This window comes from Uranotaenia lowii, chromosome 2 (genome assembly GCF_029784155.1).
Source record: "Uranotaenia lowii strain MFRU-FL chromosome 2, ASM2978415v1, whole genome shotgun sequence".
NCBI lineage: Eukaryota > Metazoa > Arthropoda > Insecta > Diptera > Culicidae > Uranotaenia > Uranotaenia lowii.
Window position 1 is genome coordinate 416,075,590 of NC_073692.1, and position 25,715 is coordinate 416,101,304.

Genomic DNA, 25,715 nt, shown 5'->3' on the forward strand with positions numbered 1-25,715 from the left:
TGGATCGTCCAGAACCCATCGAAAGTTCTCGCAGAGCAGAAATTAATTTAATGGAAATTATTCCTTCATGTGGCTCTTGACGATAGCCACAAACTGCTCCTCAGGAAGATAGAGGATAGTGTTTCGAATGAAGGATGAACAGCCAGATGATGCACCCAGCGTTTTTATGAGCTTGAAATCAAATTTCGGCGTTCAACTGAATCATAATTAGCTTTTGGAAACTTTATCCCAGTTAGATCGGATTTCCATCCAAATTTGGGAAAAAAAAATTGTGAATGCACTTAAATTTTCGGAGATTTTTTTGAGTTTCCTTCAGGAAACATCCAATCGTAAAAAAATTCCACAATCCGATGGCAATATTTTACTTGACAAGGCTTTAAGAAAACGAGCCCCTTAGTGTTTCTGTCCAGTTGATAAACTTTCAACTAAGGCGATTTGCATTTAAAATTGCCCAATGAGACAGAGACAAGCAAACAAACCGACTGGGAATGTTTACACATGCAAGCAATAATGTGTAGCAGGATTCTATTTTTCCCAATCCTTTTGGTCTACTTTCAGGGGTTTTTTTTCGCTGTTTCACCTTCCCGAAAAAGTTTCCTCAGAAAGAACAAGCTACGGACTTGGAGTTGATGGATTACAGATTGAAGCACATGCTTGCACCTTGTCACAGAGATCACCAAAAAGTTTTCTGTTTAGCAAGAATCGAAAGGACAAAGTAAGGATTGTTTAGAAACACCAAAGTTGATTTGAGACTATAAAGAATGTTATTCACATGTTTGTGTACTAAAATGAGCCTTAACATATGCAGTAGCTCACAGGGAAAAACAAATCCTACAAATAGTGAACGAATTCCGGTCACAAATTTAACACACACAGGTAAATAATTTCTATAAATATTTCAAAATAATCCATTTTATTATTCTTTCCTTTTGAATGCAACATTCGATTCACCGCTCGCTTCAATGTGTTACACCATGCTGAAATGTATTTTAATTAAACGCCGACGACGTGTCGGCAAAATTTAAAACAATACCACAAATAATCCGGTTGCATGAACTCTCTCCCGGGACAGCTGGTAATTAATGGAAATGTCAAATATAGTTAGTATGTAGGTATAATATGAAGAAACTTGCCAATTGAATGAATACGCACTTTGGCCTTTCCCCGCTCGGATATCCTTCTCGATTCCGTTTGTTCCGGCGCTCTGCATTCATCGATAGAACCTTGCGTCACCCCCTCTGCTAACGCTGACTAGTGTAGTAAAATATAACCGAGAATGGACGAACGCGGGAGCCTTCATCGTCACCGTGACAATCAACTGCTGTGGTTTCAAACTCTCATTGCACGGAACCGCTTCCTAAAAAATACGTACATGGGCAGGATGCGCGCAAAGCCGCCGCTTCGCAAATGCCTCAAATTGTAGCCTATGCCGAAATGGGACTGAACGATCTATACGGGGCTATGGGATAACCTGTTATAGGAATTAAAATAATAGAAAATACAGTTTTCTATTTTTTTTATGATTTTATATCATGCTAGCTGATTTACCCGGCCATGCTCGAATTCCTTGAAAATAATCTTAGTTAGCTTTCACAATTTTATACCTACAATTCATTTTTTATAAATTTCCATGTGAACATCACACATAACCTTAACATATTTATTTTGTCCCAAGGAGAGTAACAGATCAAACCTGTAAAAATCTACCAGAGCTGCGGCAATACACACGAGCTTGGAACAGCTTTTATAATGATGGGAAACCTCAGAAATACAGGTGACGACAAAGACGAATTCTACGCGCAGCTGAAGCCTGAATACGACCGCTGCCCAAAACATGATATCAAGATCGTCATCGGGGATTTTAATGCTCAGGTCGGCCGGGAGGAGGAACCAGTGCGCAATCACAGATCGACCACGTTTTGATTGACAGCCGTCACTTCTTGGACATCATCGACGTCAGATCCTGTCGAGGCGCCAACATCGAGTCAGACCATTATCTGCCTGATGGTGATGGTGAATGATAGTGAAGATGCGCCCAATACTCTCCGTAGTGAACAACATACGAAACCGACGCCCGCCTCGGTTAAATATCGCAAGACTGAAGCAACCTGAGGTCGCGGTAGACTATGCACAATCGCTCGAAGCAGCGCTGCCGGCAGAGGGCGAGCTTGACGAAGTCCTTCTCGAGGACTGTTGGGATATCAACAAGAAAGCCATCAACAGTGCTGCGGAGAACGTTATTGGCCATGTGGAACGAACTCGACGGAATTGTTCGACGAGGAGTGTAGGAGAGTGATGGACGAAGAGAATGCCGTGGGGCGGCAGTAGTGCAAAGAGGCATCAATCGAAATGTGGAAAATTACCGACAGCGGAAGAGGCAGCGAGTCCGAATTTTCCAGGAGAAAAAGTAGCTCGAAGAGCTGGAGCAGCTGCATCGTTCCCAAGAGACGCCCGACGAAAGTTCTATCAGAAACTCAACGCATCCTGCAAATGCTTCGTGCCGCAAGCCGAAGGTTGCCGGGATAAGGACGGGGACGTCCTGACGGACAATCGTGAAGTGATCAAAAAGTGAAAGCAGCACTACGATGAACACCTGAACGGCGCTCATGCAGAAGGTCAAGACGTTGGGGAAAGGGATATCGCCGGCGTAGCCAAAGACGTAAAAGAGCCACTCCCAACGATGAGTGAAGTTAAGGAAGGATGGCATCGCAGCTGAACTTATCTAAATGAGCCTGAACAAGTTGGCCGATTGCCTACACCGGTTGACGGTCCGAATCTGGGACACAGAACAGCTACCGGAGGAGTGGAAGGAGGGGGTAATATGCCCCATCTACAAGAAGGGCGACAAATTGGATTGTGAGAACTACCGAGTGATCACTGTCCTAAATGTCGCCTACAAAGTGCTGTCCCGAATCCTACTCCGCCGCCTAACGCCACAAGCAAGCAGATTCGTGGGTAGTCATCAGGCTGGCTTCATGGAGGGACGGTCAACGACGGACCAGATCTTCACATTACGGCAAATCCTCCGAAAATGCCGTGAACACCAAATCCCTACGCACCATCTATTCATAGACTTCAAATCCGCATGCGACACGATCGACCGTGACGAGCTATGGAAAATCATGGACGAGAACGGCTTTTCCGGGAAGCTGACCAGACTGATCAAGGCGACGATAGATGGAACGCAGTGCTGTGTGCGGTTTTCGGATGAATTGTCAAGTTCATTCGAATCGCGCAGGGGGCTTCGACAAGGATATGGTCTATCCTGCACGATGTTTAATGTGGCGCTAGAAGGTGTTATTCGACGAGCGGTGGGCGAAATGCGGGGCACGATTTTCAATAGGTTTAGTCAATTTATCCGCTTTGACGACGACATTGATAAAGTCGGCAGATCATCTGCGGCCATGGAGGAAATCTATCGCAAACTGAAACGCGGAGAAGGAAGGATTGGGTTGATGATTAATACGACCAAGACGAAGTACATGCTGGCCTTTGGATCCGAGAACGACCGAATCCGCTTGTCCAGGAATAACAAGGTCACGATCGACGGCGACGAGCTGGAGATAGTCGAAGACTTTGTCTATCTCAGTTTACTGGTGACCGCAGACAATGACAACAGCCACGGACCCATGTAACTTATCGAAAATTCTTTCTATTCGCTCAGTGCTGCTCCCTTCTGAGAAGGGGTATCATAACAGGCGATCAAAATAGCTTGTACACCCTCCATGGGGGTCAATGGTTTGAGTATTTAACAACTTCAACGTCAAGTAACATACAAAATTATCAAAGCAACCGTTGTTCGTATTCGCACTGTTGGTACTAATTTCAACATACTTGTTTTTATGAACAAAAAGATTCCCAATTGAGCAATCAAAAGATGAGTTTTCTCTCGAACAGAGTAAAATTAGAAAAGCAGAGTTTCGGTTTAATTCAAATTCAAATCAATTTTTTCCGGATGGCAATATATGGTTAATAATTCGTCTAATAGGTCTACCAAAATATATTTCTACCATTTAAAGCATTGTAGATAGCTCTGAAGTACTCACGTCCAACAGATATACTTTTGAAGCAGATTTGTTTTTCCAAGACACACATTGGTTACCATGGCTAGAAGCATTAATCTTGTTGCTCGAACTCTTAAGGTGGCTTTGTGAACATCGAAAGTCCGTATAGAAGAATTAATGTTCGCGGCAAAGCCCACTTCTTTATCTTGAAGTGACGGTATCTTTGCCAGCCGTGAAATTCGGCGACGAATTGTCAGCGGAAGTCGTGCCTACTATGGACTCCACAAGCAACTGTGGTCGAGAAGACTTAGCCCTCGCATGAAGTGTAACCTGTATATGACGCTCATTTGACCGGTTGTTCTCTACGGGGTATTGCTCGAGGAGGACCTGCGTACACTCCGAGTAATCGAGCGACGAGTGTCGTCGAGGATTGTCAGTTGGTAATGAGTCTACAATATAAGCTGCACACTGCTCTCTTTCTCCCATGAATTTCACTGAACAACATGTATCTAAAAAAGTATGAAACCAGAGATGAATAATAAAAACTTTAGTTTCTCTTTATACTCATTTCAATATCCTTCTAAACAACTTACACATCCTTTTATAAAACAAGAAGCGAATCTATAATATCCTTTGCGAAAAATATTTATAATGTTTTTTATTTGTTGGTATATCTTGTATTTCAAAATTGTCACTTTAAGAGCTCTTTATAGAATTTATCGTTATACTTAAATCCAATTTTTTCAATGAAAACACGTTGTTGATTTTCAAGCTTTCTTCATTATTTGCCTTAGAAATTAAGTATTATTATTTGAGTTCGGATCTGGCTTCTGTTGTGTTTGGTTGGTCTGGTGGGAGCTCCGCGGATTGTTGCTTCGAAAATTAGTTTTGCGCGTAGAAGTGTGTTCGAGAACACAAAGATTCGTCATTCCTATTGTTATTGTGAAAATTTTCTATGGAGTGTGGGGCAAAAAGTGTTTTTTCAAGGAGGAAATGGCCAAATTAATAAAATTTTCGCGAAGCCAATCGAAGAAAAAGTTTAACATAACGAAAATGTTGATGCCTGGTGTTAAAGTGCCTGAACCCTGGACGCTTCAGTGCAAGGTTGTGTGCAAATTTTCTAACAAGCATCTTATTAGGAAAAAAAAAGGGTGAAATAAGCAGCTAAGTATTAAGTATACTTGAACAAGCAAGATTTAAAAAAAAAAATTTCATTACTGATTTTTTTTTTGTTAAAGCGGGGTGAATTACAGCTCAAGCTTATTATATTGTTGTGATTTAGGATTAGCGCGGTTTGGTTCGGTTAACGTTTGGTTCCGTAGGCCTTTTAATATTTTTAGAAGTTTTTGTGGCCCGAGACAAGATGTTTTGGAGAAATATTTTGTGAGTGTGCTGATTTTGTTGATCGCGGATTCGCGAAAAATGGCGTCGATTACGCAAAAGTGATTTTGTTTAATTTGCACATTTCTTGTTCTTCGAGCTTCGATTTAAATACAAATATGTGCGTGTGTTGAAGTGAGGCCTAATGCCTGGTGGTGAGTGGTGTACATGAGACATACCGCTTGCAGTAAGCGATTGCGTTAACGTGTCCAAAACAGAAGGATCACAGGACAGGCTGATAACAGAAACGGGAAAGGCTCTACAACCGACAAAATGAATTTGGTGAGAATGTTCTGATTATATGTATTAGCTTGAAATCTCAATTAATATTTCAATGAAATTTTTAAAGTTTATTGCATGCACAGATTTTATATTGTTAGTTTCATTATGTTGATCAGAACAAAAAAAAGCTCTTGTGGATTACCTTTTAACGCGACTCAAATTCTGTAATTCGAAATTGTATGCATATTATTGAGTGTATCGTCCTAGTTCATTGAAAAACCGCAATATAAAAATATTATTCTTACCCCATTTTTTTAAATTAGTGTTCCATTTGAATTTTGTTAAATACTTTTTGAATAATGTAAGTTCTTATTTTTTCTTTGAATTGTCTTCATTTATTTAATAAGGTATTCTTTTTATAAATCTAATCAATTTATTGTTTTTATAACTTCATCATACATATAACTATGCATCATTCAATCATTTCATTTCATTGATTTATTAATTTTTATTATCAATTTTCTTCATTTATTTATGGGGTTTTGGATTGGGCCATCCGGGCATCCGATTGAAGCGATTCTTGAGGAGAGCATTGGGCTACCTCACCAGCAAGGGATCGTGAATTGAGGACGGGTCCGTCTCCCCACCCAGCTGAGCGCTTTGCGTTGCAATGGCTTGATCCTGACGCTCGATAAGCTTAATATGTTCTTTCGATGGAGACAATTCGATCCTATCCCTATTTAGATATGCAAGTGCCTCTGCTTACATTTCTTGTCCCTTGAAACAGTCCATTCAAAGACTATTGAGCATTTCCAGCTGATGCATCTTGTACAAGTTGTAAAGTAAAAGTTGCTCGCTGCTACCGGCTGTGCCTTGCTACCTGGGTGGTAGAAATACATACATACACATAGAAATTAAGTATTATTATTTTCATATTTTGAAACACAATATATAAAATCATCCCTTTAAATATAAGTTATGTAGAATACCCGATTATCAAAATCAATTTCTGAATATGAAGCTTCTGGAACCTAATTTGATTTCATTTGCTCTTGAATTTAAAGTTATCATTCAAAATTCAATCAAAATCAAATTTTAATTGTACTGCAGCAAATAAATTATAAAATAAGTGATTAGTCTTTTGTTCCTGTAGGTACCTACACATAATTCGTAATTTTTTTTTTAATAATTTTGAATTATAATAAAATTTTAAATTAATATTATTTTTGAAAGTTAAAACTTTTCTTTAGTGAAGAGTCTCAATCATTTACAATTGAAATAGCCAAGCTTTCAGATTAAGAATGTCAAACCTTAAGCTTAATTTTAACTTAAAATTTCAATATTATTGTGTAGATGAGCTGAATGCAGTATCAGTGACATAATTGCTGAAGATCTTGAAATCCAGGAGTGTTGGTTAAAAATCACTAAAAGATCTCCTGACTGTTTAGCATGATTGCCTTGTTGTCGAAAAAATAGTGGAATGATAAGGGGATAGTTTTAATTCAGAAAAAAATAAAATTAAAACCGAGGCTAACTGATTTTGGATGATTTTTGCGTCCCAAACTAGATTTTTTTTTGACAGATTTTTTCTCTCCCTTCTTATTTTCTGGCATTAAGTAATTTTAAAATTAAGCAGCTTAGAGTGAAATCGATTAATGATAATTGATGAAGTAACTTATCTACATGTACAACAAATAGCTGTAAAATCTTTTCATTATCCTTTATTCATTCAACGAAACAGATTAGAGGGAAGAATTCCTAAAAGTGACAAATTTCCGGAAAAAAACAATACAGGTTTCGTCTACATAATCTTCGTATTTTACAAAATGGGGAAACATACTTACCTACTTCTATAATTTCTACAATATTCTCATCTCACTGTCTTCATGAAAATTGATCATTAAGTTAAAATCTTTTTTTATAAATCTTTTCAAATTTTACACTTTTGCTAAAAAGTGCACAAATTTGTTTAATGAACCTTGTATTTTCAAAATTAAAACCGGAAACAAGAACTGATAAAAAAAATAAAAATTTGCATTAACCGGACCTAAATAAATCGAAATCAGTTTTCAAATTCATTGCACCAGGGAAATTGTGAATTTTGTTTCCTGGTGCTACAGTTTTGAATGCAAATTTTGGGTTCTGGAGATGAATTTGAATCTCTATCGCCAACACGAATTTCTTCATACTGAAACAGCTTTCATAAATATTTTTTTGTTCCTTTTTGGCTCTAAACACTCATAGAGAACGCAAAAGCCATAACACTTAATCTCTTTCTTCGATTTATTGTTGCTGAAATCTCTTGAGGAGATTTTTTTTTGAATTTAAAATATTACTATAAATATTTTGTAATCGATTTCTGTTTGGAAGTATTTGTATTTTTTTCATGGTCATCCATAATATGAATCTGTGGCAACAATTGTCGAATTACCCTATAAATTATCCGACCAATCATCATCCGACACATCACACGATCGAACGATCGTTACCACACACACACACTACCTACACACGACACTCGATCGACACTTTTGATCGAACACGCATTGTTCACCACACTCGTTCGCCAATCTGGCTTTGTACATAGTAGAGTAATAAACCAACTACCAAAGAGATCAGTCGACGTTCTCTATTCATTCTCCGAAAGGTCCCCCAAATTATGGTGACCCCGACGCTAGATCGATAATTTTGTTTCACGCAAAAAGTTAACCGCGCTCGGCGAATAGCAAAACAGTTAAGTTTACCGCAACCTGCGAACAGTTCTTTCGGTTATCCGTAGTTTTCGCGAATTTGCAAAAAGTTATAATATTATAGACTCTGTGAATTCCACGTAATCGCGATGCCGAACAACGAAGCGAAAAACATTTGCATTTTTTACGACGGCAGTCTCGTAACCTACACCCGTCGTAAAGAAGACTAAACCACGTGCAGCCCACCAGCACCCAAACTACCGTTATCCTGAACGAACATAATCCATCATCATCATCATCATCGACATTTCGGTAATTCCACCCACACCACGTGAGCTTCTGAATCCAATAAGAACGGACCAGTTGTTCACTGCAAAGGGAAGTACAAAAAAAGAAGGTTTATATCATCGATATCAACGGTAAGCCTTCTCCAATCTCCATCGAGCGACTGAAAGCCGCGTTCGTCCAGGCCGATGAACCCTCACCAGCACCGATCGCCGAACCACAACCAGCACGCGCAACTGAACCGAAGCCTTATCCCGATCCGGAACCAACACCGTACAAATCTCTCTTCGGACGCCATGTACGAATCCCTCGTCGTTATTGAAAAACTAAAAGGGGAGTATTGTGGCAACAATTGTCGAATTACCCTATAAATTATCCGACCAATCATCATCCGACACATCACACGATCGAACGATCGTTACCACACACACACACTACCTACACACGACACTCGATCGACACTTTTGATCGAACACGCATTGTTCACCACACTCGTTCGCCAATCTGGCTTTGTACATAGTAGAGTAATAAACCAACTACCAAAGAGATCAGTCGACGTTCTCTATTCATTCTCCGAAAGGTCCCCCAAAAATCTTTGATGTGATACATTTCAAACAGAATTAAATAAAATCAGATCTGTAATTTAAATTTTTGTTTTTGAATTTCATAATATAGGTTATAAATTTTAAGTTTATAATTCATATTTGAAATGTGGAAAATTAAGGGTGGAAAAAACTTGCGAAAGAGAATCTTAACTGTGATTCAGAACCTGAATTCTTATTGTGCAATAAGTCATGAATTCCTTATAAAGTCATGAATTCCTTGATCCTTTTTAATTTATATTTCAGATATGTACATAGGTGTTAGCTTTTTATTCTTAATGAAAAGTTTCATTAAAATGATTTTTCCTGATTCTGAATTGATAATTTTACATCGATTTAATAAATATTTTGAAACACAAAAAAATCCGTATTGGAAGCTTTTCGTTGCTCAAAACTTCTTGTTTCTGTTATCGGCATCAACACTTGTTGTTTATTACGATTGAATTTGTTTAGTGAAATATTTGTGACTAAAACACAAAAAGAAAGATTAGAAAGTTGGACGGTCTATTGAAGTCATACGTTTCTTGAAAGCCTGAAACTGATCACTCCGATGGAGAATTTGACTAAAATTCAAATTTCTTACAATGAAAGCAATTTAATACTTTAAGGCCAAAGGTTTTTTTTACTTCTTAGAACGACCAAGATCTGTTAATCCACATGATAGAAATTTCTAAAAATATAGAAAATTAAAAATCATTTGATTCCGTACGTTTATAGTTTAATGTTTTTTTTTGTTTCCTTCTAACTCGGAGCAAATAATAAAGAAACTGCATATTGAATGCAAAAAATTTATGATGACAGCAGAACAAATATTTCAAGTATTTCAGTATTATAACTATATTCACCCCCCTATATGACTCTTTCCATTTTGTCATTTCAGTAAAATTCAATACAAAATTAAGAATTTAAAAGCTCTGAATTTGAAGCAAATATAAAATTTATCACGATTTGCTGGTGTTAATTTAGGAATATTAGGGAAATTAGTGACAATTTAAAAAAAAAGTTGTTCTTAAATTTCATTAAAAGTAAGTTCAAAATCAGCACTCAACAACACACTTTTGTTAAGTTACTTATCAACGAAAGTTATTTGGAACTATTCAGGGAATCGCAAGTTACAGCTGCTTGAGTTTGGTGGACCAACTTTTTTCCATTTTGGGCCATTCAAGTGATAAGTTAACTTGTTTGTTTAATAAACACCCCCACGGAGTGGAAAATTTTAAAAATTTAAAAGCACATATCCTAGGAAAAGTTCCAAATTTTTATCGAATTTCGAACTTTTGCGGGTATTTTATAACGGTTTTTTGTCGCTTGGGGGGGGGGGGGGGGGGGGGTGATCACCCCCCATAGGACCGCGCCTGTCTGGATTGGGGGGAAATCGAAAACCGGAAGCCGCTGAGACGACTAAGAGAGTTGCCGGTAGTTTCAAGCGAAACCTCTCTCTCCGAGATGCCGCATTGACTGCGTGGTAATGGACGACGAAACCTACGTCAAAGCCGACTACAAGCAGCTTCCGGGACAGGAGTTTTATACGGCAAAAGGAAGGGGAAAGGTAGCAGATACTTTCAAGCACATGAAACTGTCAAAGTTCGCGAAGAAATATCTGGTTTGGCAAGTCATCTGTACCTGTGGCTTGAATAACAGCATTTTCATAGCTTCCGGGACTGTCAACCACGAAATTTACGTGAAAGAGTGTTTGAATAAACGTCTGCTGCCTTTCCTGAAGAAACACGGTTGTTCCGTACTGTTTTGGCCGGATTTGGCATCATGCCATTACGGTAAAAAGGCCATGGAATGCTACGCCGCCAACAACGAGCAGGTGGTTCCCAAGGACAAGAACCCTACCAAGTCCCAACACGCCAGAGCTCCGCTCAATTGAGAAATACTGGGCTATTGTCACGCGGAACCTAAAGAAGACCAAAAAACTGCTAATGACGAGCAGCAGTTCAAGGAAAACTGGCTTTCTGCGGCGAAGAAGGTGGCAGGCAGGGCTGATGGCAGGGGTTAAGAGTATGGCCCGGCAATTCGGATTTGGAAAAGCGGAAGCCTAACTGAATATTTTTCCTAAATTTTATACTAATTAAACTTGAAAAAGAAATATAATTTGAATTTTTAAATAAACGATTTCACCGATTTACACACGTTTTCCCTTGACCAAATTTTGACCGTATCACCCTTTATAAAATTAATGCATAATGACAATGCATAATGCATACTGACTGTAATCATTTGGTTGTCGATGTTTCATCAACACGGTACCAAAATGGGTTAACATTTCTCGAAACCACCGAACTGTGTGCGTACATCAGCGCAAACCTTCCCCCTTTGGGTTCGCCAGGGATAGGGGACAAGACCACTGGACTGGTCGGTCAGCATGTTACTGTGTTGTAAAAGTGGCCAGGGTTCATCAACGGGTACCCTTCCCCATTTGGGGTTGCAGCGGGTTGATCATCCCGATATTTGATCCCTGTCCTGCCACCCAATAGCAAACGACACGGTGGTATTCTGTTTATCAATTTTACTACTAAATATCAGCTTGCCACGGATTCCGAACCGACTGGTCTGGACCCTGGACCGGTCAGTGAACCGGTGTTGTTGGCAAACAAACCACTAGCTTTGAACCTGAATTCGACCGGGTCCTAAATAATTTTAGTAACTAATCAGCTTTTATTTTGCTGAAATCAATTAAAACTAAACCATTGTGAAACCTTCAGTTTTGGATTAGATCCTTTTTGCAGTTCGACAAAAAATAACTCAGTCTGATACTAACAGATTTATCAGATATCAATGGATAGAGGAGGCTGAGTTTTTATAATTAATGTCATCAAGCCTTTATTGACTCGTTTCCGAGTCAAACAAATTATTTTCGTTCATTCTAGACTATCTATTGGCACGACTCGTCGAGCGCGCAGCTGACAACAAATTGAATCAATTATAAAACACAAATAAATCACGATAATCACTTCCTGTTTGCGCAAATATGGGATTGATGAGGCCGCATTTCAAATATGAAATTTGTGTGCGGCGGCCACGCCACCAAGCCAGTGTGCAGTGTGCTTAACACTTGGGACCAACCAAATTATTGTGTGCCTATGCTTTCGATATAAGCTTATTAAATTTTCCCAAACCACACAGTTGACGGTGCTTGTTGTTTCTAATGCTGATTTAACAGCCACACATGCATATGAAAACAAACATATTTTTCTTCGACGCAACGAACGTTATTTTACACGATTCGATTTTCTTTCTAATAGAGTAAGGTTTCACCGAATATTAACACCTATTAAAGTTGATTGAATGTTGATTTTTCCCGGTTTTTGAGCAAATCCTGGTGTTTTATTTAAATGATTTTGTTTGAATAAATCCCATATTACAAACAACACACACTTTGTTTGAAACTGTTGTTTGAAAAATTAGTGAAATATGTAAAACTCATTTCCGACAGAAGTCCAAGAAAACCCCTAGATTTATACTATTAATGAGCGTTTTTCTTTGGGAATTCATAAGAAAAGGTTATACAGTGAGCGAAATAAGAATAGCACCACTATGTGTTTTGTTTGTTAAAATATGAATGATTGAAAATTACTAAAACTTTCTTCCACAGTTTGTTCTGAATTGCTTAACGGATTAATCAAGCGTAAGTTTACTTTTTTTGAAAACAAGATTATTTTTAAAAATTTACTATGTAAAAGTGAATAATAATGCTTCTACAAATTATTTGAATCGATAACTGCATTTTAAGGAGTTTTCCAGAATTCCAAAGGTTTTCAAAGGGGGTTTTAAGAGATGCTTCTCTAGCGTTAAGGAATTTGATATTTGAGCTTTAATTCTTTACCAAACTACATACCTTCTTCATTACAATGACGTGAAATGATGAAACAAACATTCGGGATTAATTTTGAATCAGAAAAAATACGTTGGAAATCAAAAACTTTGATATTGTTCAGTAAACCACAGTTTTTCCAGTTTCAAGCCGTAGATGGCAGCACTATCTTGCAGTTAAAACCAAATTTAGTCTCAATATTGATTTTCCAGGTTTATTTAGGCCCATATTCATCATTTTGAGGTATTTTCGCATCACATTTTTGTGGAAATTCACGCTGCAGAAAGCTTTTCCGGATTTGCAAAAGAATCACCAGCACAAAATTGTACAACCGCCAAAATTTCTGCTCATCTCAACTTCCGATTCAATTGCAAATCATACCAATAATACTGCTAGCCGTCTGGTCCATCAAACTCCATCGCAAAGTATAACTTTGTTTTGATACCTAATCGGTCCAAAAAATTCACTTTTAGTGACCTTGATGCAATTCTATTTTTTTTGAATTTAGTGATCTTAAAATTTCCAAAGCGTTCACACGGTACATGTATTAATTTCTTGGCCAAAATCACCCAGCACTCCCTAATTAATCCCGGATATTCGAAAATGGGCATGAATTTGGTGAAATGGCAAGAAAGTGCTGCCATCTATGACTTAAAACTAGAGAAATAGTGTTTGACTGTATTTAATAGTCATTAGTATTTTTTAATTCCTGCTTTTTGGATTCAAACTCATCCTCAAATCTATGTTTCATTATTTTGCGTCATACTTATGAATGTTAATGAAGAAATCAAGCAGTTTGATAAAGTTTTGTAGCTCAAATTTCAAATTTCTTAACGCTAGAAGAGCATCTCTTAAAACCCCCTTTTAATACATTTGAAAACCTTTGAAATTCTGGAAAACTCCTAAAATGCAGTTATCTGTTAAAATAATTCGTAAAAGCGTTATTATTCACTTTTACACAGTAAATTTAAAAAAATAATCTTGTTTTTGTTGAAAAACTCAAGAGGTGATATTCTTATTTCGCACCCCTTTTTTCACATTTTTGGTCCTCAACGCCAATTGCTACGTCCAAATAAAGTAAACTTATACTTGATTTATCCGTTAAGCAATTCAGAACAAACTGTGAAAGAAAATTTTCATAATTTTCAATCATTCATATTTTAACAAACAAAACACATAGTTGTGCTATTCTTATTTCGCTCACTGTATAAAAACGCCTGTATTTATGCAACTAATGGATTGAAAATGAGTATGTATCTTTTACAGATTGGGTTTCTTTGATATCTAGGGGTTTGAAAAAAAACCAAGTTATTTCTCAAACAATCTTAAACAATTTACACCGATAGTGACTACTGTCACGTGTAGCAAAAATTTATTAGTTAACTGAGCTGACAGAAAAGTCAAAAACTGATACCCATTTCCTTCGCCATGTGAGTCAAAAATGAATTTTCCTTAAAAGCTTCTCGTTCCAGATAGCTTATATGTAGAAGGGGAAAAAACTTCCCCGGCCCTCTTTCATAAACCAGTGATATGGCACATACGAAGGGGAAATAGCCTGTTTGACACCATGGTCAATGATTTGGCAGCCCAATATGACCGGAGCCATTCACAGGAAGAAAACGCTCTCCAGATGATGGTAGAATGAAGTGACCCATAAGAAGAATAAATACAACGATAGTTGCCGGTCCACAATGGACTGGGCGGCCAGAGAGTTTATCTTCAACAAAGGCATCAACAATGGAAGACCGACATTGCCGGGTGTTTTCTCACGTAAACCCGTAATTGAATCCTCTTTGTCGAGAGTCATTGTATGATGTGGTGTAATCACAGTTTTGAATGATGCTTCTACTTATATAAATTGTCATCTTAAAGATATGTCGAGATTTATCTAGGTATCTGCTTCGGTTTCGAATTGGGAAAAATGCACTTAGTCATGCCTCGCGTATTTCTTTTTTTGTTATTTTCAAATGTTGTATGTTTCATGTGATGGTTAATATGTTAAGCTGAATTGGAATGATAACTTAAGATTCTTGGTTTGGAACAAATCAGAATGGTGGCTCCAGAGAGTAAAAATCGGAATAAAATCTACCTTTACTCGATCTCTTAAATAGCGTTTACTATAAATTCGAATTGAAAACTTTCTTTTTTGTTGAGCAAATCTACAATAACACACTTATACATTGATGATGGGTTTTTGCAAATCAACAAACAAAAAAAAACGGAAAAAACTAATTTCACAAATGGCACAGCCAAAAATGTAACGAAGCAACAATCCGAATCTAACGGAATCAAACTGAGAGTAGACCGAAGAAAGCGACCGGGAAATCTAATGGATTTGCTATATTTCTTAATCAGAACCGAGAAATTGGCCCAGAAACAAGTGTGCAATCACGTTCGGGAGTAGAAGATTGTGCCTCAGCTCTCATACAACATGTGCTTTTGTCGTCGTTTTGATAATCCAGCAACATTGGCCTTTGCTGGAATGGTGGAATCATCTGAGAGAGACATCTCGAGAAATAGAATTATAGCAATCATCTCTAGATTCTGTCATTCAATAACGGTTAATGAAATGTGGAATGAAACAAAAGAATTTATTTCTAAAAATGCAACTCCTCTCATCGATGTCTTCCTCAGCAAGATACCATCATTATATCTACTGTTTTCCTGCGGTTGAAGCTGTATGATTTGTTTGACCGCTATCAGGATGGTTTCCGGTTGGATTTTGTTCTTCAGTTTTGCCCCAAAGCTACGAACTTCCTTCTCCAATATTTTAACCCCTTATGCAAAAATGCGCTTCCAGATAGAGCAATTCTTCCAGTCCAGTCCGGTTTCAACTCATCAATTTGGGCAGCGAGCTGGGAAACTGCGCATTGACCCCCATCGTGCTGTTATGCTATTCTAAACTAATTTCAGCTCAGAGCACTATCCTACTAAATATCCGGTTTCGGTGTGGTCTAATGCAACTTGGACCACCACTAGGTACTGGCCATGTCTGTTGTGGACAAGTCTGAGTAATTAAAACTTTTTCTCTACACCACTCGAAGCTTTCTTGCCGTATGTTAGGGGTTGTTGTTTTTATTCTATCGCTCTGTCAAGCTCGGTCAAACTAACAGCAAAAAAACCATTAAGCTTCTCATCAGAGCTGTTGCCCGGTACATTCGTTTGATATCATTATTTTTTCAAGCTTGTTATGAATTTCGATTTGAAAATTAGATTTTCGCTTTTGTAGCCTAGTCAGTAAGCGGAAAAGCTCAATTTATCTACGATGCCTAAATTTTAAGAATTCTACACGGCCAAAAACAAGGGGAATAGTGATAAATATAGTTTTACCGGAGGTTTGCCGAGAGCTTCATTTTTTTTATTTTCTTCTGCCTGCTAACCTACACACGCAAAGCCGAGTAGCTTGGCCGGAGGTTTTTCGACGGTGGTTTGAAACAAGGACATGTTTTTTCCTCTGATTTTTTTTCTAATGTCGCTTTACTTACATCTTCCCATTTTCCATATGACTAGGTATGTATGGGATGGAAAAAAAATGAAATCAGGGTTATAATTTGGAAGCTGCGATATTGAAACTTCGACAGCCGCATAATTCTTTTACGAAAGCTTCTGATTATGAGTGTTGTGAGCTCACTTGATTGAATAATTCTTCTAGCAATCGATAGATTCCCTTTAATTCAACTACGGTAGAAAGTGGTTAAAAATGGGAAAAATCGTGATCATTGCTTATAAGATATTTGTTTTAAATTTAATCTTCTAGTTGCCTTCAAAAATGTAAAAAAGCTCTTTAACCTTCCAAAGTCGTTCGGGTCAATATGACCCGAAGCGCACATTCAAATCATCATAACTCTTCGACAAAAAATCGCAAAAATTTGATTTTAAAAACCTCCCTGGGGAATCACGAAATACACAATCTGTAGTACCAGGCAACTTCCTGTGACCACCGGAAGTGCTCCCTCAAAAAAATCCGTAGTTAGGCTGTTCGGGTCTATATGACCCGAGAGTTTGCGTAGGTTCCCCTGGCCGCAAATATTGACCGATTTCGATGAATTTTAATTCATTGTATAGGTAATTTATTCTAGTTTCTTTATATTGAAAAAATAAGTCGAAATATTTTACGAGATCACCAGTAGCTGATTCCGAATGAAAAAAGTCCCGAAAAAAGCTCTTTTTAGAATGCTTATAACTTGTGACAGATTCCAAATATTGCGCTGATTTTATAATATTTGGAATTGTCAAGAATAAATCTATCCATGGATGTATAAGTTTTTGGTGGTCCAAAGGAAGTTTTGACCGCTATTCCGGAACTTCCGGTAGAAAAAATTCTTACTTCAAAAAAGTCACCCAATTTTGGCTTTGCATTGCTGTATCTTGCTTAGCGATGGAGAGATTCTCTGAATTCAAATTTTAGTTTTTTTTCGTTAACTTTATTATTATTTTCGTAGAACATAGTTGGTTCCTCAAAAATCTCAGTTGTTCAGTATATTGTAATGAAAATCACATCTTTTTTGTCATTTTTCAAACTCCCCCACATGTCCGTGGGTTTACGGGATTTTGTTAGCGTAATTTCTCTAAAATTTGAACTCAAATTGGTCACTTTTTATATACCTAAAGATTCATTAGAATCTCCTCTTTCGATGGACATACTTTTTGTGTGGTGTTTTGAAAATTTGTAGCAACGTTTTTCGAATTTACTGAAAGCTGTCAGATTTCAACCAGTTTGGCCCACATTTTCAGCAGGTTGGTGTACAAATCTCGCACCCCTCACGTAGCCGCGGGAGAAACAAATCCTTCAGCTCTCTTTTTGTCGCTCACCAAATCTACCACCCAACCCAGCAGCAGGAGGAACTGCCGTCTCGTTGCGTGTTTTTTCTTCTTCGGGTTTTGATGGCTAGGGCAAATTTGCCCAACTCGCCAGCCGCGTGGTTTGCTGATTGATTGTGCTCATGCTGATACCTCTTTGCGTAGTAAATGTTTTGATTTTAAAATAGAGAAAGATTATTTCAAAAATTGAAATAAACTTCTTGTATCTTTTTAGATATTTTATCATAAGAATTCTTCAGTGATACCTACATTTGTTTTGAATGTTATCATGGTTCTTTTCATTTATTTCATGCAGTGTCTACTGCAAGAGAAACAAAATCTTTGATTTAAATAACAAATATTCTTAAATTTTATTCTGAAACTTTAATCAGAAATAAGAATCTGAAATCGGAATCTGAAATCTGAAAAAGAATCTGAATCTGAAATCTGAAATCTGAATCTGAAATCTGAATCTAAAAATCTGAATCTGAAATCTGAATCTGAAATCTGAATCTGAAATCTGAATCTGAAATCTGAATCTGAAATCTGAATCTGAAATCTGAATCTGAAATCTGAATCTGAAATCTGAATCTGAAATCTGAATCTGAAATCTGAATCAGAAATCTGAATCTGAAATCTGAATCTGAAATCTGAATCTGAAATCTGAATCTGAAATCTGAATCTGAAATCTGAATCTGAAATCTGAATCTGAAATCTGAATCTGAAATCTGAATCTGAAATCTGAATCTGAAATCTGAATCTGAAATCTGAATCTGAAATCTGAATCTGAAATCTGAATCTGAAATCTGAATCTGAAATCTGAATCTGAAATCTGAATCTGAAATCTGAATCAGAAATCTGAATCTGAAATCTGAATCTGAAATCTGAATCTGAAATCTGAATCTGAAATCTGAATCTGAAATCTGAATCTGAAATCTGAATCTGAAATCTGAATCTGAAATCTGAATCTGAAATCTGAATCTGAAATCTGAATCTGAAATCTGAATCTGAAATCTGAATCTGAAATCTGAATCTGAAATCTGAATCTGAAATGTGAATATGAATTCTGAAATCTGAATCTGAAATCTGAATCTGAAATCTGAATCTGAAATCTGAATCTGAAATCTGAATCTGAAATGTGAATATGAATTCTGAAATCTGAATCTGAAATCTGAATCTGAAATCTGAATCTGAATTCTGAATCTGAAATCTGAATTCTGAATCTGAATTCTGAATCTGAATTCTGAATCTGAATTCTGAATCTGAATTCTGAATCTGAATTCTGAATCTGAATTCTGATTCTGAAATCTGAATCTGAATTCTGAATCTGAAATCTGAAATCTGAAATCTGAAATCTGAAATCTGAAATCTGAAATCTGAAATCTGAATCTGAATCTGAAATCTGAATCTGAAATCTGAAATCTGAATCTGAAATCTGAATTAGAAATCTGCATCTGAAATTTGAATCTGAAATCTGAAATCTGTAATCTGCAATCTGAATCTGAAATCATGGACGTGAACTTTAGAAATGTTGCCCATCCATTAAAATATTTATAATATAATAAATCAAAAAAGATTCAAGCAATACCTACAACAATAAAGCATTCATTTCGTTATCAGCATTAGTACAATCAAACAACAAACCACGCGGCGAGACGGCAGTTCCTCCTGCTGCTGGGTTGGGTGGTAGATTTGGTGAGCGACAAAAAGAGAGCTAAAGGATTTGTTTCTCCCGTGGCTACGTGAGGGGTGCGAGATTTGTACACCAACCTGCTGAAAATGTGAGCCAAACTGGTTGAAATCTGACAGCTTTCAGTAAATTCGAAAAACGTTGCTACAAATTTTCAAAACACCACACAAAAAGTATGTCCATCGAAAGAGGAGATTCTAATGAATCTTTAGGTATATAAAAAGTGACCAATTTAAGTTCAAATTTTAGAGAAATCACGCTAACAAAATCCCGTAAACCCACGGACATGTGGGGGAGTTTGAAAAATGACAATAAAGGTGTGATTTTCATTACAATATACTGAACAACTGAGATTTTTGAGGAACCAACTATGTTCTACGAAAATAATAATAAAGTTAACGAAAAAAAACTAAAATTTGAATTCAGAGAATCTCTCCATTGGTAAGCGACATACAGCAATGCAAAGCCAAAATTGGGTGACTTTTTTGAAGTAAGAATTTTTTCTACCGGAAGTTCCGGAATAGCGGCCAAAACTTCCTTTGGACCACCAAAAACTTATACATCCATGGATAGATTTATTCTTGACAATTCCAAATATTATAAAATCAGCGCAATATTTGGAATCTGTCACAAGTTATAAGCATTCTAAAAAGAGCTTTTTTTCGGGACTTTTTTCATTCGGAATCAGCTACTGGTGATCTCGTAAAATATTTCGACTTATTTTTTCAATATTGAGAAACTAGAATAAATTACCTATACAATGAATTAAAATTCATCGAAATCGGTCAATATTTGCGGCCAGGAGAACGTACGTAAACTACAGGTCAAATTTATCTAAAATAGATTTGTACGGAAATTTTGCGAACGGCTTTGGAAGGTTAAGAAAATGTTATGAGTTAATTGATTAAACCCCTATTTACAAGTGAGATCAAAAAATCTAACTTCTAAACCGAAAGTCCAATCTTTTTGCTGTCTTCGACAAACTTATTTTAAATGCAAATTAGTGAAACTTTGTCTTGAACGTTCAATTTCTAAAAATAAAACATCTTTTGAGTTACAGTGTAGAATATGAAAATATCCTTCAAAAATAAGTTTTTTTTATCATAACTTATTCCTGGTAATTTTAAAATTTACAAAACATTCTACAAAGTTTTTTAAATATACAAAATACATATTTTTGTTCAACATTGTAAGCATGTAAAATGTAAGCTTTTAGAGCTAAAGGGTATCCATGATGAAATTGCCACACTATGAAATTGCTCTAACTTTTTAACCGTTGGTTAGAATTTAAAGAAAATTTGGGTGGATTCACTTCATAGTACATTGTTTACATCCTGCAAGTTTCAAAGTCCTGTGATCACAACTCGTGCGTGATAAAATCTGCGCATTCATCACGAGAACGATCTCTCGCATCGTTCCATCGCTAAAACGTTGGGAATCGCGAATTCCACGGTGTCCGAGTGATTAAGCGGTTCGAGGAGCAATTGACCACCGATTGGAAGCCCAGAAGTGAAGGAAAAAGTATTCCGTACAACACCAAAAATCAAAACCGCTTTGTTGGGGCCTTCAATCGAAACCCGATCGCCTCCGGTCGATTTGTGGCTAAGAAGTTGCACCTAAGCCGAAGTTTTTTCCAGAAGGCCAAAACTAAGGCTGGAGTTTGAACGTTCAAGGTACAAAATAACCCTAATCTCGACAAGAAGCAGAACAAGTCCGCCAAAACCCGTGCCAGGAAGTTGTACCACAACATGCTGACGAAAGTTGATTGCTGGATCATGGACGACGAAACATATGTGAAGGCCGACTTCAAACAGATCCCCGGTAACCTGTTTTTCACGGCCAAGGATAAGTTCAGCATTCCGGAGCATGTCCGCACTCAGAAGATGTCCAAATTTGCGAATATATTTCTGTTTTGGCAAGCCATCTGCACGTGCGGGAAGCGGAGTGCACCTTTCGTGACCCAGGACACGATGAACGGACAAGTGCACATGAAAGAGTGCCTCCAGAAGCATCTGCTTCCTCACCTTAAGGCCCAGAAAGTCCCAACAATCTTCTGGCCGGATTTGGCCTCATGCTACTACTCCAAGGACGTGCTGAAGTGGTATGCGGACAATAAGGTTAATTTCGTGCCGAAAATGTTCAACCTTGATTCCAACTCAATCGCTCAAGCTGAACGGTTGTGTTCTCCCAACGTTTCGATCGGAGTGTGTTTTATTATAACTCGCTGCTTTTGTGAAATCGGACAGTGCAGTTAGTCCGAACGTGGTGGTTTGTTTTTCTACCGACCAAATCGTTTGCCGAATTCCAGAGACACGAAATTGAAATTGGCGTGAGTTTTATCTGGCCATCATCATCGGTGCGAGTGTTGTCGCCATCGGGGAAGTGTTGATTGTTCCCCCGACAAACCCGAGTGTGGATAACGTGGGAGCTGTTACCGTTGGTTCCGGTGCTGTTTGCCGTGGGTAGCAGGATACAGGACGTCTCGGTGGATCGGTCGTTTGCGTTCAAGAGCGTCATCAGCAGCAAAGACTCAACTTGGTCGCCATCTTCTTCCAAGGACCACGTGGTTGCTGAACAAAAGAAGATACATGCAATTGAAAAGTGCAAGAACCTTTGTAAGTCTCTTTTTTCATTTTTTCACTATTCTCTCGTCTATTTATTTCCCTGTACATATTTTGAATTTTGGTTGCTTCGGTCATATTTTAAACACGGGCGACATTCGTGTTCCCGTGCAAAAATATGAACGAAGGCGGGGGGTTAAACTCGTCATCGGTGGACGAAAAGGAAGCCATGTACGAGAATGAAGAGCATTTGGAGGATTCAGACGATGCTGGTCCCTCAAGTGCTAATCATTCTCGTACGTCCAATAATTCTTCATCACCCACAGATGACAGTGTAGCTCCTCGACTCCGAACCTACACAGATGGTTCGTCTTTTTCTGGGCCATGGGTGGTTTTCATCCGGCCCAAAGCTAACGGCAAACAGCTAAACGTAGTGCAGATCACTAAAGATCTGGCGAGGTGGCCCTCCGTAACCTGCGTTACTAAGGTGCGACCAAACAAGTTGCGCGTTGTCGTGGACAATCATAAATCCGCTAATGAAATTGTTGCCAGCAAATTCATTAATTTAGAGTACCACGTCTACATTCCGTCTCGAAACGTAGAGATAGAGGGCGTGATCTCAGAAATGAGTCTGGAGGCTGGGTACGTTAAATCCCACGGCGTTGGTAAATTTAAGAGCCTTGATTCGACTTCGGTCGAAATCTTGGATTGCCGCCAACTCAATACTACCACCGTCGTAGAAGGAGTTAAAAAGTACTCGCCTTCAGCTTCATTTCGAGTGACCTTTGCGGGTACCGCCCTCCCTCACTACGTCTTGATTGACGGAGTTTTGAGGCTTCCTGTGCGGCTCTTCGTGCCTCGCCCGATGGAATGCAAAAATTGCATTAAATTGGGGCATACAGCTTCCCATTGTTGTAGCAAGAAGCGTTGCCCCAAATGCGGGGAGGTTCATGGGGATGGAGCATGCTCAGCAATAGAACAGAAATGTATCTATTGCGGGGGCTCACCTCATGACATCTCCTTGTGCGAGGCGTTTAAGAGCCGCTGGGATAGTCAAAGGCGCTCTTTGAAGGAACGGTCAAAACGTTCCTATGCCGCCATACTAAAGGGCGCGGCGCCTCCGATCCAACCGCAGTCCAGTAACATTTTCACAGTGCTGCCAGTTGACAACGAGGACACAACAGATGAGGAGAACCCGTTTATTTTTGTAGCGAACTCGCGAAAACGTTCAAAACCAACTACTAAGACCCCTAAGATTCCGAATAAAATCCCGACAATCAGCCCTCCAATCAACATCACCAAAAAAGTGATTGCTACAGACAAGAAAAAACAAGTTCCTCCTGGATTCCGCGCGACCTTTTCTCCACAGAATAATTCAACAGCAGCTGGGACTTCAAAAGCTCCCGTTACTAATGCGGATTTGTCAGAATCAACTCATCAACCGGGACTTTTCAAGTTTTCTGACATACTTAATGGAATTTTCACGTTTTTTAACGTTTCTGAATCCATAAGAAGTATTGTTAGTGCAATGCTTCCTATGGTTAAGACATTTTTGAAGCAATTGATGCAAACTTGGCCCCTTCTTTCAGTGTTTATCTCTCTCGATGGCTAATTTACGCCGAGAGGTCGGAGATATCACTGTTTTACAGTGGAATTGTCGTAGTCTCGTCCCTAAACTGGACCCGTTCAAATTTTTACTTCATGAAACTAGTTGCGATATTTTTGCGTTGTCCGAAACTTGGCTTTCTTCACAATCTAACATCTCATTCCACGATTTTAATGTCATACGTCTAGACCGCGACGATTCTTATGGAGGGGTGCTTTTGGGGATCAATAAGCACCACTCCTTCTATAGAATCCACCTCCCTTTATCAGGAGGAATTGAAGCTGTTGCATGTCATACAACTATAAGAGGTAAGGACTTATGCGTTGTCAGTTTGTACTGGCCTCATAGAGTTGCAGTGGATCGACGTCACCTAGAGGACCTGTGCTCAGTGCTCCCTGAGCCAAGGTTGATCCTGGGTGACTTTAATTCGCATGGAACTGTCTGGGGAGAACAAATTGACGATAGTCGTTCTACTCTTATCTATGACATTTGCGACAGTTTCAATTTAACAATTTTGAACACGGGTGAAAAAACACGAGTACCTAAACCTCCTGCAAGACAAAGTGCAATTGACCTCTCACTCTGCTCAAACTCACTATCATTGGATTGCCAGTGGAAGGTAATCCCTGATCTCAATGGTAGTGATCACTTGCCAATGAAAATTACAATCACCAATGGGGTTAGCTCTTCAAACACAATAAATATGACATATGACCTTACAAGACACATCGACTGGAAAAAATACTCGGACGAAATAACATCAGCAATCGGTTCTACGAATGTTTTACCTCCTGCAGAGGAGTACCACTTTCTTTCACGTTTAATACATGAAAGTGCACTTTGCGCTCAAACAAAACCCATCCCAGATTCATCAGTTCCCCGAAGGCCTCCAAACCCATGGTGGGACCAGCAGTGTTCCAAGCTTTATAAGGACAAATCAAAAGCATTCAAAGATTTTCGGAAATATGGAACTCTCGCCCTTTTTGAAGTATATGTTTCCCTTGAAAATCAGTTTAAAAAATTGGTCAAGGGGAAGAAAAAGGCGTATTGGAGGAATTTTGTGGGTGGCTTATCAAGAGAAACATCCTTGAGTACCTTGTGGAGAGTGGCACGAAGCATGCGTAATAGATCATCTACGAATGAAAGTGAGGAATATTCACATAGATGGATATTTAACTTCGCACGGAAAGTCTGTCCAGATTCTACGCCTGTACAAAAAATAATCCGGGATGTGCTTCCTGAAAGGTGTGGTCTGGATTCCAGTTTTTCGATGGTCGAATTCTCACTTGCCCTCCTCTCTTGCAACAATTCAGCTCCGGGTATTGATAAAATTAGATTTAACTTGTTGAAAAACCTTCCGGACGCCGCCAAATTTCGCTTGTTAAATTTATTTAATCAATTCTTGGAGCATAACATTGTTCCCCAAGAGTGGAGACAAGTGAGAGTTATCGCTATCCAAAAGCCCGGAAAACCAGCGTCCGATGCGAATTCGTACCGTCCAATAGCGATGTTGTCTTGTATACGTAAATTGATGGAGAAAATGATTTTGTTTCGTTTGGATAAATGGGTAGAAACAAATGGCCTCCTTTCAGATACTCAATTTGGGTTTCGAAGGGGCAAAGGAACAAACGATTGTCTTGCTTTGCTGTCTTCAGAGATACAAATGGCGTACGCAAAACGTGAGCAAATGGCTTCAGTGTTTCTAGACATAAAGGGAGCTTTTGATGCAGTCTCAATAGAGGTGTTGTCAGACAAGTTGCACTCCCGGGGTCTGCCTCCACTATTGAACAACATCTTATACAGCTTGCTTTGTGAGAAACATCTGAACTTTGCTCACGGAGATATTGCAATTAGAAGAACCTCCTACATGGGCCTCCCACAGGGTTCATGTTTAAGTCCACTTTTGTACAACTTTTACGTAAGTGACATCGATACTTGTCTCTCTGAAGGCTGCACTCTAAGACAACTTGCAGATGACGGCGTGGTGTCTGTCACAGGATCTTCCGAGTCTCATCTGCACAGACCTTTATAAGATACTTTAGACAGATTGTCTTC

The 25,715-nt window shown here is 38.4% G+C and overlaps 1 protein-coding gene across 1 annotated transcript in view; it reads right to left on the reverse strand.

Moving 5' to 3' along the window:
* The window catches only part of LOC129743429 (uncharacterized), a 26,302-nt gene extending 4,176 nt beyond the window's left edge, over positions 1 to 22,126 (reverse strand). Inside the window, exons 1-4 of the mRNA XM_055735463.1 lie at positions 22,105 to 22,126; positions 21,780 to 22,063; positions 8,782 to 8,907; positions 1,373 to 1,449 (exon numbers count right to left, since the gene is read on the reverse strand). Coding sequence (XP_055591438.1) covers positions 1,373 to 1,449; positions 8,782 to 8,907; positions 21,780 to 22,063; positions 22,105 to 22,126 — 509 coding nt within the window. The remainder of the gene's footprint in view (positions 1 to 1,372; positions 1,450 to 8,781; positions 8,908 to 21,779; positions 22,064 to 22,104) is intronic.
* Positions 22,127 to 25,715: the final 3,589 nt, after the last annotated feature.